The 16,285-nt window shown below is 44.8% G+C and overlaps 2 protein-coding genes across 3 annotated transcripts; both read right to left on the reverse strand.

Annotated features, from left to right (window-relative positions):
• Positions 1-873: 873 nt before the first annotated feature.
• On the reverse strand, positions 874-4,203 carry LOC141019352 (keratin, type I cytoskeletal 50 kDa-like). 2 transcript variants are annotated; one of them, XM_073494246.1, is made up of 7 exons: positions 3,808-4,203; positions 3,170-3,252; positions 2,873-3,029; positions 2,084-2,245; positions 1,469-1,594; positions 1,174-1,385; positions 874-952 (listed from the first exon to the last, which is right to left on the reverse strand). In XM_073494246.1, exons 1-7 carry the CDS (start codon positions 4,201-4,203, stop codon positions 874-876), a joined length of 1,215 nt encoding a protein of 404 aa, XP_073350347.1. The 2 variants fall into 2 exon arrangements, with proteins under 2 accessions (XP_073350347.1, XP_073350348.1); XM_073494247.1 differs by lacking the exon at positions 874-952 and adding an exon at positions 979-982.
• Positions 4,204-8,350: 4,147 nt separating this feature from the next.
• LOC141020043 (keratin, type I cytoskeletal 13-like) lies at positions 8,351-11,503 on the reverse strand. The gene is made up of 7 exons (XM_073495082.1): positions 11,019-11,503; positions 10,274-10,356; positions 9,823-9,979; positions 9,576-9,737; positions 9,332-9,457; positions 9,022-9,245; positions 8,351-8,550 (listed from the first exon to the last, which is right to left on the reverse strand). The coding sequence occupies exons 1-7, from the start codon at positions 11,475-11,477 to the stop codon at positions 8,421-8,423; spliced, it is 1,341 nt and encodes a 446-aa protein (XP_073351183.1). The 5' UTR covers positions 11,478-11,503; the 3' UTR covers positions 8,351-8,420.
• Positions 11,504-16,285: the final 4,782 nt, after the last annotated feature.

Here is a 16,285-nt window from a genome sequence, read left to right on the forward strand (position 1 = left end):
AAAGTCTCCAGAAGCTCTGAGATCCCAAACTGATTTCAAAAGATGTTATTTAAACCCTCGACATGCGGCCGAGCTCGAGCATGCTAACACTGTTAGCTCAGCACACAGTGAAGATTTCAGGGTGTAAATATGGTCTCCTCAGATCAGTTTGTGATCTCGGGGCTTCCCCTTCTCAGGGAGACATCTGATGGTTTTTTTGGTGAAGTCTCGTAGTCCACAGAACATTTCTGGAGCTTCACAGTAAAACAGAGTTGCAGCGTTCTGCTGAACAGCTGAAGCAGCTGGAGATGATTTAAACATCAGATGTCTCCATGCAGCTCGTCTGCTGTGATCACAGAGATCACAACCTGATCTGAGGAGACCATGTTTAACCCTTTATTAACATGAAGTCTTCTCTGGAGATGCTCAGATAAAACTGTTCACGTTCACCTCGTCTGAAGTGGGTGGATGAGCTCCACTGCATGTCGGGGGTGTAAATAACGAGCTGTATGGAGCCACTTCATGTTTTCATTGCTTTAGCTTTACGTCTCTTTAGCTTCCCGTGAATTTTTCTTGGAAATGTATAAAAACACCAGAGTTAATTTCTTTCCTCTGATTCTGTTTAATGACCGTTATGCACCAAAACATCAAGACAAATTCTTTGTATGTGAAAAGCTACATGGCAATAAACTAATTTACATTTCTTATTCAATTAATAATGATAGTAATAATAATGATAATGATAATAATAATAATAATAATAATAATAACAGTATTTTCACCAGAATAAAATAAACACACACACACAGACGTGTTTCAGTTCATCAGATTTTATTGGTGTTGTTCTGAGAACGGTTGACAGCGTGTTGACAGATGTTAGTTGTCTCACTGAGTCTAACTGGTCTCAGTGTCCTCTCCCTCGATGATCTCTTTGGTGATGATCAGCACTTTACTGGTTGTGGATGAGGAAGGCCTGCAGGAAAACACACAAACCGTCTGTCAGCTTTCATTACGCTCATAAAGAAGCTAACAAAGTTTCTTACAGTGTTTGTCAAGCAGCACCCTGTGAGTCATTCAAATGAGTGTTTCATGAATTATTGACGCTCAAACACACGCACACGTTTCTATATTTAAACTCTGTTTCCTATTATACTTTTAATAATTCCCAGTCTGGACTGGTCCACTCACATGAACTCTCCGTCCATCAGCCTTCTGTACTCGGCGATCTCCATCTCCAGCCTGGTCTTGGTGTCCAGCAGCATCTGGTACTCTTGGCTCTGACGCTCCAGGTCGAGTCTCAGCTGAGACAGCTGGTCCTCCAGCATGGACACCTGCCTCTGGTAACCTGCTAGCATGCTAGCATAGCGGCTCTGTGTGTCGGCGAGGGTTCCTTCCAGAGATGCTTTCTGAAGACGAGAAGGAACAGTGTGAGGAGGTTTACAGACTGTTGATTCACATGAAAACAGATTAAGACATGTTTTAAACCCACCATGCTGAGCTGTGCCTGGAGTTCAATCTCTAGACTCTGCAGCGAGCGTTTGACCTCTGTGACCTCGGAGCGTGACAGCTGAAGAGTCTCTGTGCTTGAAGCAACCTCCTTGTTGAGCGCTTCAGACTACAAAACAACAAAGAAACAAGAAAATGTCCGTTTGTTTTAAATCAACACATATGCTGATGACACTCTGCTGTTCCTCACTTTTACTTCCAACGCTGGACTGTTTTTATTGCTCGCTGTACTTGAATTAAAAAAAATACAACTTTCTAGACAAAATTGTAGAAGAAATTATTTGACGTAGTGAGTCACAACTCTGGTAAATCATGATTTTGACTTGAAAAGTCAAACATTATACGTATTTTTTATTCTTTTTCATTGTCTTGTGTAACAGGGTAAAGAATCTCAGTCTGCACTTCCACTAAAAGCCACTAGATTCTGCAAGAAAACCCCATGATTGTATTGAAGTGAATGGGGAAACACACAACTTTTCTCTGCAAAGACAAGTCAGATGAATGTAGTGGAAGTCAATCAAACTTCTTGTGTTTCTCGGTTATGATTTAGAAGATTATTGCGTTATTATAAAGACATTGAGGGGATTGTGTCACTCACCTTGGACTGGAACCAGGACTCCAGTTCTTTGCGGTTCTTGTTGGCAACGGTCTCGTAGTGTTCTCTGATTCCAGCCATGACGGCGGACAGGTCCTGCTGAGGAGCGGCGTCCACCTCCACGTTCACCTGACCTCCCATCTGGGACCTCAGAGCCAGCAGGTCCTGCAGGAAAACATTTCAGATGAGAAGAGAAATTTGTCAATAAATACGATGACAAGTCATTTTTTTCTTTTTCTCAAGAAATTTTGAGTTGAATTCGAGTGGTTTACAGACAGTCCAGTCTGAATTTTTGGGACTTTATGTAAACTTAATGAGTAATCAAATCAAAAAGTAATGGATTAACTGTCAACGTGAAGCTCCTCAGGAAGAGGACGAGGGCCACTGTGAAAAATGTATTTGAGTTTTGACTTTTTATTTATTTGTTTGTATTCGAGAAAGTCAGAACTCAAATCCATTCTTCACAGTCGCCCTCGTCATCTTCTGTCGATCAAATTCAAGACACTGAAGACATTCAGCACCTTGATGTTGACCGGACTGTCTGCACGCTGTGACTCTGATTTACCAACACTTGATTGAAAAGCTGCCAAACCAAGATATTTTTTTGGTGTTTCAACCAAATGAAAGTCACTTAAGTTGATTTCTGGATTGTTTTTCTCTTAAATAAATGTAAAGATTCCCCAACTTCTTCAATAAACTACAGCTAATAAATATGGACAACGAATGTCATTGATTGAAACATTTTAGAATTAAATAAATTTAACCAAAGGTAGTTTGCACTTTGGTGCCCACCTCCTCGTGGTTCCTCTTGAGGCAGATGAGTTCCTCCCTCAGAGATTCGATCTGCATCTCCAGGTCAGATCTGTTCAGAGTCAGCTCGTCCAGGACCCTCTTCAGCCCGGCGATGTCGGCCTCCACCGACTGACGCATGGCCAGCTCGTTCTCGTACCTGCACACGGCGTCAGGGGCGATCAAAGTGAGTTGATTTTTTTTTTCCTTTTCATAAATTCTGTTTGCATGTGTGACATTTATCAGTATAGTTTGACCCATGTTGAGCTTCATGTGAACGTTCAGTGTTGGTTTACTCACTTGACCTTGAAGTCGTCAGCAGCCAGCTTGGCGTTATCGATTGCCAGGTAGAGAGAGCCGTTTGTACGGGTGGCAAATTGGATCTGAAACGCAACAGAAGTTCAGATTTAGGCTGGATGTGTTTTAGTTTCTAAATGTACTGAGACAAAAAGACACATTTAAAATGTTAAAGTAAGACTTGAAGCAGCAGACACACGGGCGTGGCTGCACGTTTTGGATTTATCCTGAGTGAGTGTAGAAAGGGTTAACAGAGCTCCACGAGGCAGCTGCACGACTTATGCAAAACTATTCAAATATAAGTCAAACTTCGCCTCTTTGTTTCACGGTCTTCTGTTCTTTCACATCATGCAAATGGAGCGTGTGTGTCCTCTGTGTGTTCAGGGTGTGGCTGCACCTGTATCACTCTGCAGGAAGCAGCCAATCACGTCTCTCTGCCTCGCTGCCTGTACACCTGAGTGCAGCCGTGACAGTATTTTAATTTCCAAACATAAAGGACGCTCTGTCTTCTCACTGTCTTCATTTTCAGGCAGCATTCTTGTCTTTATGTTGTCACCTGATCTCACACCTGTCCTCTCTCTTTTGTCTCTCTGACCTCATCACAGACAGAACCGTCATACAGAATCAGAACCTGGACTCACCTGCTCCTGCATGTCGCTGATGACAACCTTGAATGCGGCGCAGTCGTGGCCCTCAGGTTGGGTCTTCTTCTCCAGGAACTGCCTGATCTTCAGCTCCAGCTCGCTGTTGGCCGCCTCCAGCTTGCGCACCTTCTCCAGGTAGGCAGCCAGACGGTCGTTCAGGTTCTGCATGGCTGCTTTCTTGCTGCCGGAGATGTCGTTGGTGTTGTCCACGGCGTCGGCCAGGTTGAAGCCAGCGCCGCCGGCAGAGAACCCTGCACCGGCTGAGGAGAAGCTTCTGGGAGCGCTCACGCTGGAGATGCGGACCCCAGAGCCTCCGGCGCCTGCATACATGCTGGGGGCCCTCATGCTGCCAAGACGGCTTCCAGTGGAAAAGGTAGAGCGAGAGTAGGACATGGTGGAGGAGTCTGCCTGCTCTGGATGGAGAGGAGAGAATGAAGCAGAGGTCCGACCCAGCTCCTTTTATGCTGGATGAAAGTGAGGGAGGGGTTGAGGGTCTGGGCCTCGCTGCAAGCCTCGGGCGAGGACATGTGACCAACTGACGAATCACAGCAGGAATGTAAAATCTACGCCTGTTGCACAATGACGTAACATCTAAACCCTCTCTGTCTATTTGTTTTGCTATCAGAAAATGTCTCACAGGTGACTCAATCATCCTGTTTGTTCAGGTGAGTCTGCTCCTCTGTGATCAGATCGACTGTTCATCAATCAGCTTCAGATTTGGGCTCATTTTAAATAAAAAGACCCCGACCTTCCTCCTCACACCCACCTGGATTCCTCTGCATGCTCCAACCTGCAGTTGTTTTTGAGTTGTGAGTGTTATTATGCTGGTCCACACACACACACACACACACACGCACACACACACACAGACACACACACAGACACACACACACACACACACACACACACACACAGACACACACACAGACACACACACAGACACACACACAGACACACACACACACACGCACACACACACACACACAGACACCCACACACACACACACACACACACACTCCCCTGTCTTCTTTTATTGTGCAAGCAAACAGTGAAATCCTTTGTAGCAGCTCTCCAGTCGGCTCTGTTTGCTGTCTCAGAGCTGGTTTGGTCACAAATGTTTGGTGGCAAAGGAGGAAAAAACGTATTTACAACAATAACATGAACGAGAGGTGGAAGCACATAAATCATAACATGAACACATTAGTTTTGTTGGTTCTTAGAGAACAGTAGTCGGATCCTTTGGGATGGGTTAAACAGATGAGGTGTTCATGAGCTTCAGAGGTGGATTTTGTTGTGACTGTACACAGAAAAATATAACAACACATGACTGTGTGAGATTATAAATATCAGACATCTACAAGTTATTTACTGTATGATGAGACACTGTCATGATGAAACATGTGAAGGACAAATGTTGGAATAAAAGTGTAAATGTGATTGTACGCTGCCGCGTCAGATTTCTCTTCAGTGTTACACCTCATTCACATTTTCCTCCAACGTCACGCTCAGGCAACGCTGAGATAATTTAATGCTGCCGTGTTCCAGGCTGTAAATCATATAAATGTACATAATCTGACAAATTGTTACAATTATACAGGCAAGTCGGACGTACTTTAAGATAAAACATATTTGATAACTTGATTTCATCCTGTGTGTTTCACTTCCAGCGTTAGACGAACGTCTCCAAGATGTTTCACATTTTGTAATGGTGTTACGTTAAAACAGTAACGTTAGCTAGTATGTGTTGAATGCTAATGTTAGCTGTTATCAAACCTGTTGTTTTACCTTGAAATATGGTCCAGTGTCTGTCCAGATTAAACGATCTGTTGTCTTAAAGTTGCTAATCAATCAGTAAACAGTGAGTGTGATGTCAGAGGAAAATGGCCGCCATGTGAATGCAGTCTATCCGAGGACGTTACATTAAACCTGGACACAGTGTTGGAGGCGTTTCAAAGAAAACTCAACTTCCCTGACTCAGATCTTGTGTGTTGTGCGGCCCACAGAATGGGCTTACTTGAAAGGTATAAAATAATTTAACGGTGCAGCTCTTCTAGACTATCCAAATGTTATTTGACTGAAATGTATCCACCATTTTACAGACGCGTCTTTCACAATGTTAGCTTCTGGGAAAAAGTCTTTTTGGGCCGCAGTGCATCAGTTGATGATGTAATTACACAGTTTGGCAACTATGAAAGTTGGCTTCAAAGCCTGGAGCTCTTCACGGGGGGTTGGGTCTATCTATCCATGGAAGCTCAAACCAGGAACAACAGACCCAAACACACAGTACAACTGAGTACTTTAACATGTGTCCACATACTTTTGTCCACAAAGCAAACCTGACTTTATCTGTTTTTGAAATGAGCAGGACTGAATCATGTCCCAGGGCTCTTCTGAGGGACAACTTGGCCTCTTAAACACATTTTTGAGCCAGGCTTAACCTCAGCCCAGGGCAATATGATCCACACTGCACTTCTGCTAGCCCGGGGTTAACTATCTGTTGGAACGCGTGACTAATTATTGTATTTCAGCAGCACGCCTCATCACAAAACAGACCGTACAGGTCAACTGTGCAAGCTGCTCGTTACGACACACAGCTACTTAACGTATTTACCTTCAGAGAGTTGACTTTTATAAAACTTTATTAGATTTATTTATTTCCAGAGATCACAACTGTTCTTCTGTCAGAAAATAAACTGCTCCACAGTTGACACATGCTTAACACACTGTTAGGAAACAGGAGGACATCTTTTTAATACACTGTGGACACTTCCTGTCCTGTTTTGTTTTTTTGTTGTGTGCACTGAAAGCTCTCACTGGCCAGCTGGGATATCTGTGTTAGCGACTAGTTTGCTACGTTCAACAAGCTCTTTTAGCTTTTTTGTCTAATAATACATAAATTAACAACTCTGTTCAAAGTCGCAGTCAGATAAAAACAAGAAATGAAGCGTCATGAACATACCTCAGTCTGAAAAGGCTACCCAGCACCACAGTTACTGCACTGTACTGTGGCTGTGTGCTTTGTGCTAACGTTACAGAGTTAGCTCCTGAACAACAGGCTCAGAGGCTGCGTACCATCAGCAGCTCATCCTGCTTCCTCGTGTCTCAATCACATGTAAAAAAACACCGAACATTATCTGAAAGAAATCTACAAACACGGCTGAACTTGAACTCACCACTGTCAAGCTAGCGTGTGAGCTTAGGGACTTGTCTGCCATTCTTATAGGACTGGTTTGCTTATAGCTTTAGCCTCACAGACTGACAGTGTTTCTGTGAGCAGCTTCAAACTGGGATGGGCAGCCACATCCCAGGCAAATATTCAGCGGTGGTTACCGTAGTTACCAAGCTTCCTGTATGTGATGTCGTAATGATGGAGTCGGGTCGGGACCGGCGCTAACTGAAGGAGAGAACTGTGGCTGTGATTTTGTGCCTAACCCCTCCTTAGTCCCGCTCTGTGCACGGAAAACAGTCGAGCAAGCTTTCTACCAGGATTCACATCCATCAAATGTCCTGTTTCCTGTCACACTTACATGTGTCAGGTGCTCTGTTCGTCAATATTGAAATAAAAACAAGTTAAGTAGATGGTTAAAGATGTTTCTGGGGGACCTGTTAAAGCAACACTGTGTTTGTTCTGTTCCCAAAACAAATTCTTTCGGATGTAGCGAGCGGATGAGGGCGTGTGGTCGCCCTCGCCATCAGCTGAGCATCAGCGCCATCACAACAGACACATACGTTAGGTTAGGTTGTTTAAAGTTATAGCTTTAGAGAGAGTCGGACATCATCAGCGTGTAGAATATTTCCACATGTTACTCTGTGAACTGAGGATTTATTTGGACCGAACCAGAGCTGACTGTGGAGACACACCAACACTGTTCTGGTGACTGTGGTCCAGTTTGTGTCCAGTTTGTAGCTGTCACAATATTTCCTTTCTTCACGTTTAGTGAGTTTATGTTGTTGACTTGTTAGACTCAGGAGTGAACTGGCTGCTTTTACACTACAGGCTGTCAGACTGTCACCTCTGAGCTACAGACTGGTGTTAGCAGCTAGCTGGTTAGCAGCTAGCTGGTTAGCATGCTAACTTCAGTAGTTGTTTCTTCTCTGTTCATCGTGTTAGTTCAGTTTTTTGGATGTTTTAAACTACAATGATTGCACACATTATATATTGTATCTTAAAAATCATTTATTTTGTGACTAAGATTGAAACTTAAAGATTGAAAGTATGAATTACTTCATGTGAGGCAGCCGGTGTTGCACTGCTTAGCGTTTCTCCAGCTTAACGGCGCCGTAGAGACTTCATCATGTTTCATATTCCATGGAGGAATTTTATTTTTGTTTATTTCTGTCTGGTTTTATTTGCTTCATTACCTCCTGATTCAATGATGTAAAGCACTTTTATGAATGAATAAGTCAAAACAAGACTGTTGGAGAACAATAGTCTGCTGTTGGTATATTCTTACACACTGTAGTGAGATCGCTGAATGAGGCCGATACAGGAAGAGAAACTTCAGTTTGAACAGAAGAGACCACAGACGTTTTATTTTGAAGCACCTCAGCAGACTTTTATTTGCGTGTTTTTGTGGGTGCGAGCTGTGAGGGCGCCTCCTGCTGGTGCTCACAGGGTCTGACTGATCTCCTCCGTGGAGGAGCTCACCACTTTTCCGTCCACAATCTCCTCTACGATGGTGATGACTTTCTGTTTGGTGGTGGAGGTGATGGTGGAGGAGGAGGAGGAGGAGGAGATGCTGCAGGAGAGAAACAAACAGATCTTAATTCAACTCACATTAATCATAGATCATATTTCTTCATAAACCTGAGAAGTGATGAATGTGCAGGACAGTATGTTAAATACATATTATCATTTTATTAGAGATGTCGTACAATAGTTGTGGCTCAACTTTTAGAGGCAAAGTATCATAATTTGATATTTTCTGCACATATTTTATTGGACATTCAATCATTTTGATCTTCAACTACAAATCTTTTCTAGATTTTACACACTTGCAGTTTTTGACAAAGACTAATATATAAACAAGATTATTGAAGTCAAAATTGTGAGAAAACAGGCAAAACTCAAACAAATTGTTGTTCCGTTATAGAAATCACTTCTGAGGATAACTTCAGCTTTTTAACATTATTTGAGCCCACGATCATGAGTCCATTAAACTCTATTATATTTTCAACAGTCCTGCCCCCTTCAGGTTTAATCCTCTCACCTGCCGCCGCCCTCTCCGTCCAGCAGCCTCCTGTACTCAGCGATCTCCATCTCCAGTCTGGTCTTGATGTCCAGCAGCATCTGGTACTCCTGTGACTGTCTCTCCAGGTCGGCCCTCAGCTGCTGCAGCTGCTCCTCCATCATGCTCACCTGGTTCTGGTAACCTGACAGCTGCATGGCGTACCGGTTCTGTGTCTCAGCCAGGGTGCCTTCCAGCGACGCTTTCTGCAGGAGAGAGGAGTCGCAGTTTGTTTATGAGCTCACAAACACAGTGGAGCTAAAAGAGAAGGTGTGGTGTGATGATGGTTCACCATGCTGAGCTGTGACTGCAGCTCGATCTCCAGGCTCTGCAGCGTCCGCTTGATCTCTGTGATCTCAGATTTGGACGTCTGGAGGGTTTCTGTGCTGACTGCGACTTCTTTGTTTAATGCTTCTGACTGTGGAGAAGACAGAAATAACAGCACGTCACATTTACACAGAAACACTCATCAGGTCTTGTTGACGTATCTTCAGTCTGGACCAAAGTGAGAGAGAGAGTCGTGTTGTGGTTCTTACCTTCGCATTGAACCAGCCCTCCAGTTCTTTTCGGCTTTTGGCGGCGACGCTTTCGTAGTGCTCCCTGACTTCCTCGATGATCTTTGAGAGGTCTGGTCCCTGAGCGGCGTCCACCTCCACGTTCACCTGTCCGCTCATCTGAGTGCGCATCGCCAGCAGCTCCTGCAGGAAGACACGTGAGGATTCAGCGCTCGCTTCAACAGAAAAGTTCTACTCAGACGTTTCTTGTGTCTGAGAACCCACTGACCTCCTCGTGGTTCTTCTTGAGGAAGATCAGCTCCTCCTTCAGGCCCTCGATCTGCATCTCCAGGTCGCTCCGACTCATTGTCAGCTCGTCCAGGACCCTCCTCAGACCGGCGATGTCGGCCTCCACAGACTGACGCATGGCCAGCTCGTTCTCGAACCTGCACAGAAGACAACTCGCTCTGTTTCTGTTTTTTACAAAGATACAAGATCCAACACCTTTTTCCAAATTTTCTTTTGGCTCCAGTTGGGATTCAATTCAACCAGTAACTCAGTCACAAAAGCTTCAGGATCTTCTCTCGATTGCTCGCCGTTAGCAATCTAATTAGCATGGTAGCTAACAGAACAGTTCATTAAAAGCTGTATCAGTATGATGTCTGAGTGTGTCTGAGAGCCTTTATGCTTATTTTCTTGTTCAGGACTTTTACAACTGATTGATGAATTACTTCACTTACTTGAGCCTGAAGTCGTCGGCAGCCAGCTTGGCGTTGTCGATCATGAGGTAGATGCCACCGTTGATTCTGGTAGCATCCTGGATCTGTGAGATTAAACAGGAAAGAAAAGCTGTTAGCTTTCATGTTCACTAACAGGACATTTTACAGATTTATCCATCTGACACCGTAACCAACAAAATATATGTGTAACATGCAGATTTATCTTGTTATGTTTTGTATTTTTTCTCAGAGGAGAACGCAGGACGTGATCTACAGATACATGTTCAGGCAGATTTGAATCATTGATGTTAGAGTTCAAGTGTAATGAAACAAAACTCCTCTTGTCCTTTCAGTTCTGCTCCTCCGCCACTTCCTGCTCAACAAGCTGAGCAACAATCTGAGAGAAAATATCACCTGTCAGTAAAAAGGTCACACATGAGTCTCGTAGACTTGGCAGTGAATCAGACTTTAATCTGCTTTGGTATTTGCAGGATGATTGTGGACTGTTTCCTGGAGCGTACAGACTTCTGTTGCAAAAGTGTGAGACGTGTGAGACGGATGTTATTCCAGCATTACTGGTGAAATAATACTGAAGATATCTCAGTGGCTTCAAAGCTGATGCTGAAAGCTACAACTGAGATGGAAGCGTAAGCGTTCATGCTTCCACTTCACCAGTGATGATGACAGGTAGAGCAGGTGTGCACACCTTCCCTGGCTGTTAATGGATGCATAATGATTTTGTAGTACTTGTGATTGCGGTGCCTACCTTGCCCTGCAGCTCTGCGATGGTGACGTAGAAGCCGCTGTAGTCTCTGGCGGAGGGGGAGGTCTTGCTCTCCAGGAACTGCCTGATCTTCAGCTCCAGCTCGGCGTTTGCCGCCTCCAGCTTGCGCACCTTCTCCAGGTAGGTGGCCAGACGGTCGTTCAGGTTCTGCATGGTGGCCTTCTCGTTGGCAGAGATATCCACGCTGCCGCCACCGCCGCCGCCGCCGGCTCCACCACCGAAGCCAAATGCAGCACCTCCACCACCACCTGAGCTGCTGTAGCCGAAGCTATAGCCACCTGCACCTCCACCACCACCGCCACCGCGACCGAACATGGACATGGAGCCACCAGAGGAGATTTTGACATTGCCGCCTCCAGCTCCACCGTACATGGAAACACCGCTTGAGCGGCCACCACCATACCCGACACTAGACATGCTTCTGGAGCTGTAATTCATCATTTTGAGTGGTGATGAAGGTAACAGAGGCGGACTGTCTGCTTCAGCTGGAGAGGAGAGAGTGAAGAGCTCAGAGGATGGCTGATTTTATACTCTTCGATGAGTCTGTGAGGAGGAGGAGGAGGAGGTGGGGGTGGGATGGCTTGTGCCAAGCCTGCGAGGAGACACCTGCCCCTGCTGCACCCAGCAGGAGGGTTAATGGGCTGAGGGTGTGTCTGAGAAATGTGGAATCCGCCCATCAGCTGCTCATTCACCTGCTTGCTTTCATGCAGAGCGATCACCACGCATACATGCGAAGATCAGAGCTCGTGAAGTTGAGCGGGGCAAGTTCAGACCTGGATGACATTTTGATTTAAAGTTCACACCCAGCATTGAAAAGCACATTCAATCAGTCAGCAGCAGAGAGCCAGTGACCCTCCTCACAATAACCTCAGTGTGTTGTCACAGCTTTTATGAGCGTGGTGTTGTGTAACTGCAGGCGGTGGGTTATTGTTTCGTGGCTCAGGAGCCAAACGGGCTTAAAGACTAATCCTCTTGTTTGATTAAAGAGACTCTTTCAGCCGTCTAATCTCGAGTAAACAGAGCTGACAAAGGCAGAATGAGGAGCGGCTGAATGGACTTTAAGATCAAAACAACAACCCGAGATAGAGTGAAACTCCACCAGAGCCTCGGCTGGTTCACTGCATGGGTGATTTATTAAGTCACGTAGATTTAGAGATTATTGTTCTTACAGGTGAGTGAAGCACTCGAACAAACTAAATCATTACAAGATTAAAAAGTATTTCTGTGAGCTCGCTCAGCGTCTGCCAAGAAGATGAAGCTCTGAGTGGAGATTCCTCTGAAGCAGCAGCACATTCACACCTGCTATTAACCTGCAATCTATATCCCAACACGTTATCCAGATAAGGAGTAGTACAGTACACGTTAATGCACGGTCGATCGGGTCGACCGGGTCTGCCCGACCACATGTGTCAGATCTGAGGTACAACGTGCAGACATCTGTACGCATCATCACACTGATACAGACGGTGGTTTAGTGAAATAAGTGAGGAAACAAGAAAGACTTGTTGCTTCACACACACAGCTAATGATTAAAGGTGCATTTTGTAAGATCCTCATCAACAGCGTGCAAAGGAGTCACAGGGGCGCCCACGGGCTCAGCTGTCCCATGTACAGAGGCTGTGTCCTGCAGCGGCCCGGGGTCCAGTCCGACCTGAGGCCCTTTGCTGCGTGTCACCAGTGACATATATACTTATAATTACACATCTGAACACATTTTTTAAGTGTTCCCTTTATTTTGATACTGTGATTATTCAAATAGACTCTGTTAATTATGCAGGAGACACAAAATGGAGGCTAGTTCTTGAAAGATGAGCTCACAGTGTTTCTGAACGGTAAGTAACATCTAACGTCGTCTGTCAGTGTAACTAATGACAACACAAACTGTAACAGTCGGCGTGATGTCACTGTGTTTTAGGTACTGTGGCGTCGCTAAAGCTGAGCTAAGTCAGCTGTGATATAAACACACTGTATTCTTGTTCGGCTGTCACTTATTAGTTGCCTTTTTTTGTAACAGCTGCCTGTAGATTGTGATCGTATGGACCCAGTAGGAGACCGAATACACTGTAACGACTTGGCATTACGATTATGAGACTGGTATGTAACTTCGTTATACATTTTTGAGGACATTACAAGATGTATAACGTGTGTCTCACCGTGGCAGTGACACTGTTAGAGGTGTACAGTCAGTACATCATGAAATTCTCGCTTCAGGAAAGAACAGTGAGCAGCTCCGGCTTCCACCCTCCTCAGGAAGTGTCCAGGCCTGCAGATGCTGCTGTATCAAGTGTTGGACTGAGTGACAGTGACAAGTAAGTGTCAAGTGGCTAAAGATGAGGAACTGCTCCTTACTTTCCTCCTGAAAGAGGGCAGATGGCACTGTGATGTATGAATTATGAGTACTGACATCATCAGAGTGAAATAATCAATAAATCCTGTCTGTAATATTAAAATGAAAGATCTGACTAATCATATCCTCCATGTCCAGAGGGCTGATCGCATCGCCGCTCACACTGCATCTGTCTGCTTCTGTTCACATCACCCCCCCAGACTTTGAAGCCAACTTGACATTGTGGCCAATCCGACTGTCCAGAGTGAACCCTCTTCACAAACAAATCAATAAAGGATCTCTGAAAAAGAAAAAAACAAAAACATCTGTGCTAGGTCAGAGTTAGCTTAGCATTAGCCTGCAGCGTCACTTCCAGACTCTTCTCCTGTGATGAAGACAATCAGCTGACTGGTACCAGAGGAAACTTGATTTTCTTCTTCAGAGATCCTTTATTGATTTGTTTGTGAGGAGGGTTCACTCTGGACACATTAGAGAAACTGAACTTTGTAACAAAGTGAATTTCTCTCTCCTGTAGTTTATTGTTGAATGACTGAAGGCTGAAGTGGAGCCGTTAGTTGATTATTGTTGGTGAATATTATTTGAACTTGTGAAAAAGCCTCCAGGATGAAGTGGAGCTGTTGTTGTAAACCGTCTTTGTAAAGAAGAGTGTGTCGGGACATAAAACCAACGATCTGTTGCTCTTTACTGATCAATCCGGAAAACCAAAACTCAAATCAAATTTGGGATTAGGAGCATTTTGACACCCTGAGATGTTACACTAATATTCAGCTTTGTATTTCATGTAAACCGCAGACAGACTCTGCTGCCTGTAGCTTTCCACGCCAGCAGGATGGCGTCTGCACACTAAAGTGACTGAACGTTGATTCTGAACCGTGAATCTGACGCTCGACAGAAACAGTTCTGTTGTTTCTTGAGTTCTTGTGTCACATCTGAGGATGAAAATGCAACGAAGCAAAAGTCTTCTGACAGTTTGAACAGAATCTTGTCTTCACGTACAGACGTTTGATTTTGAGACACTTTCCTGTCAGATGATGCACCGAGACGAGGCTACTGCAGAGAAGCTGAGGAGTTTAAATGGAGTTCTCATACTGTGGTGACAGACGGACTGCATGACGGCTCGAACCCTCTCCAAGAGGCTCATGAGTCCTCCATCGACTTTAGCGAGAGCAACAGTGTATTCTGATAATCATCAGCACATAAGTGAGTATAAATGACGGCGGTTACACAAACAGTGGCAGAGCATCAAAGATTTGCTGTAAATGCGTCCCGGAGCAGTGACAGTAATTTAGTTTAATGATTTGGATGAAGTGTTTTGTGCAGCGGGTGTGGCTGCGTGGTATTCTGCTGCAGGCGTGTTCCCATCGTGTTCAGGCTGCAGGGGAAACTGACAGGTATGAGCCTCGCCCACTGCTTCATCCCCCACTGCACTGAACATTTAGTTTAACTATGTCGAACAAGTTTGTTTAAGAGGCGTGTAATCCCGTGTTATTTGGCTGTGAAAAAAAGATTAAGCTTCAAAAGAACGAGTTTTAACTGTGTTGGCCTTCTGCACGATCTCTGGAGTGAAAACACTGTAAAACACGACGTGGTGCTGTAGACGGACCGGACGTGACCACCTGCACTTTTCATCTGACAAACAATATGCAAAGTGCAGAAAGTGGTGCAAAATGTAGCCTGTAGCTAAGAAGACTGTTTGCTGTCGACATACTTTAGTGTCCTTCTGGTCTGAGAACAGGAAGTGTTGATCCTGCAGCAGACAGTCAGCGGTGCTGATGCAGAGTGTGGAAAAGCTCAAATGTAAAAAATAGGATTTGTTATAAATATGTTGAGGAGGGAAATAAGAACAACTGAACTGATCTCTAGAATATTTATTGTAAGAAAATGAACAAGGAAGAAACGCAGAGCGAACAGACCACAGCGCTGCAGGACGACAGACTGACGTCAGTGCGTCTCACACATGTTAGACACAGTGAGGTCGAGGTCACAGTGCTGCCTCCAGGGTTTCAGCTCACACGTCTGGTCGCTCGGTTATTTTGTTGCGTTTAAGCTAAAGTTAGCGATTCCTGCTAATGTTTTGTCTTTATAATAATAAGACAGTAAGATGAACTCAGTGTTGGTAACGTTACTTTGAAAAGTAACTGATTACGTTATAAGATTACTGCCACTAAAAAGTAACATTACTGCGTTATCCACTGAGAAAAGTAACTTGTTAGAGTACTTTAGTTACCAGAAGTAATGACAGTAAAACCTCTTTGTGACTCGTTGCACATGTGTGTTATATCAACTGTACATGAACCTTTGAATGTGTTGACTCTGCCGCCATCTTGTAGTTTCTTTACGGCCCACAGTCAGTAACTCTGCAGCCTGATGACAGGACGACAGACATCTTTATTCTGCTGACAGACACACAGTGTACTGGACAGAGACACAGTGTACTGGACAGAGACACAGCGTACTGGACAGAGACACAGTGTACTGGACAGAGACACACAGTGTACTGGACAGAGACACAGCGTACTGGACAGAGACACAGTGTACTGGACAGAGACACACAGTGTACTGGACAGACACACAGTGTACTGGACAGAGACACAGTGTACTGGACAGAGACACACAGTGTACTGGACAGACACACAGCGTACTGGACAGAGACAGAGTGTACTGGACAGACACACAGTGTACTGGACAGAGACACAGTGTACTGGACAGAGACACACAGTGTACTGGACAGAGACACACAGTGTACTGGACAGACACACAGCGTACTGGACAGAGACACAGTGTACTGGACAGACACACAGTGTACTGGACAGACACACAGCGTACTGGACAGAGACAGAGTGTACTGGACAGAGACACAGCGTACTGGACAGAGACACAGTGTACTGGACAGAGACACAGT

The sequence above is a fragment of the Pagrus major genome, chromosome 23 (genome assembly GCF_040436345.1).
Source record: "Pagrus major chromosome 23, Pma_NU_1.0".
In the NCBI taxonomy this organism is placed as follows: Eukaryota; Metazoa; Chordata; class Actinopteri; order Spariformes; family Sparidae; genus Pagrus; species Pagrus major.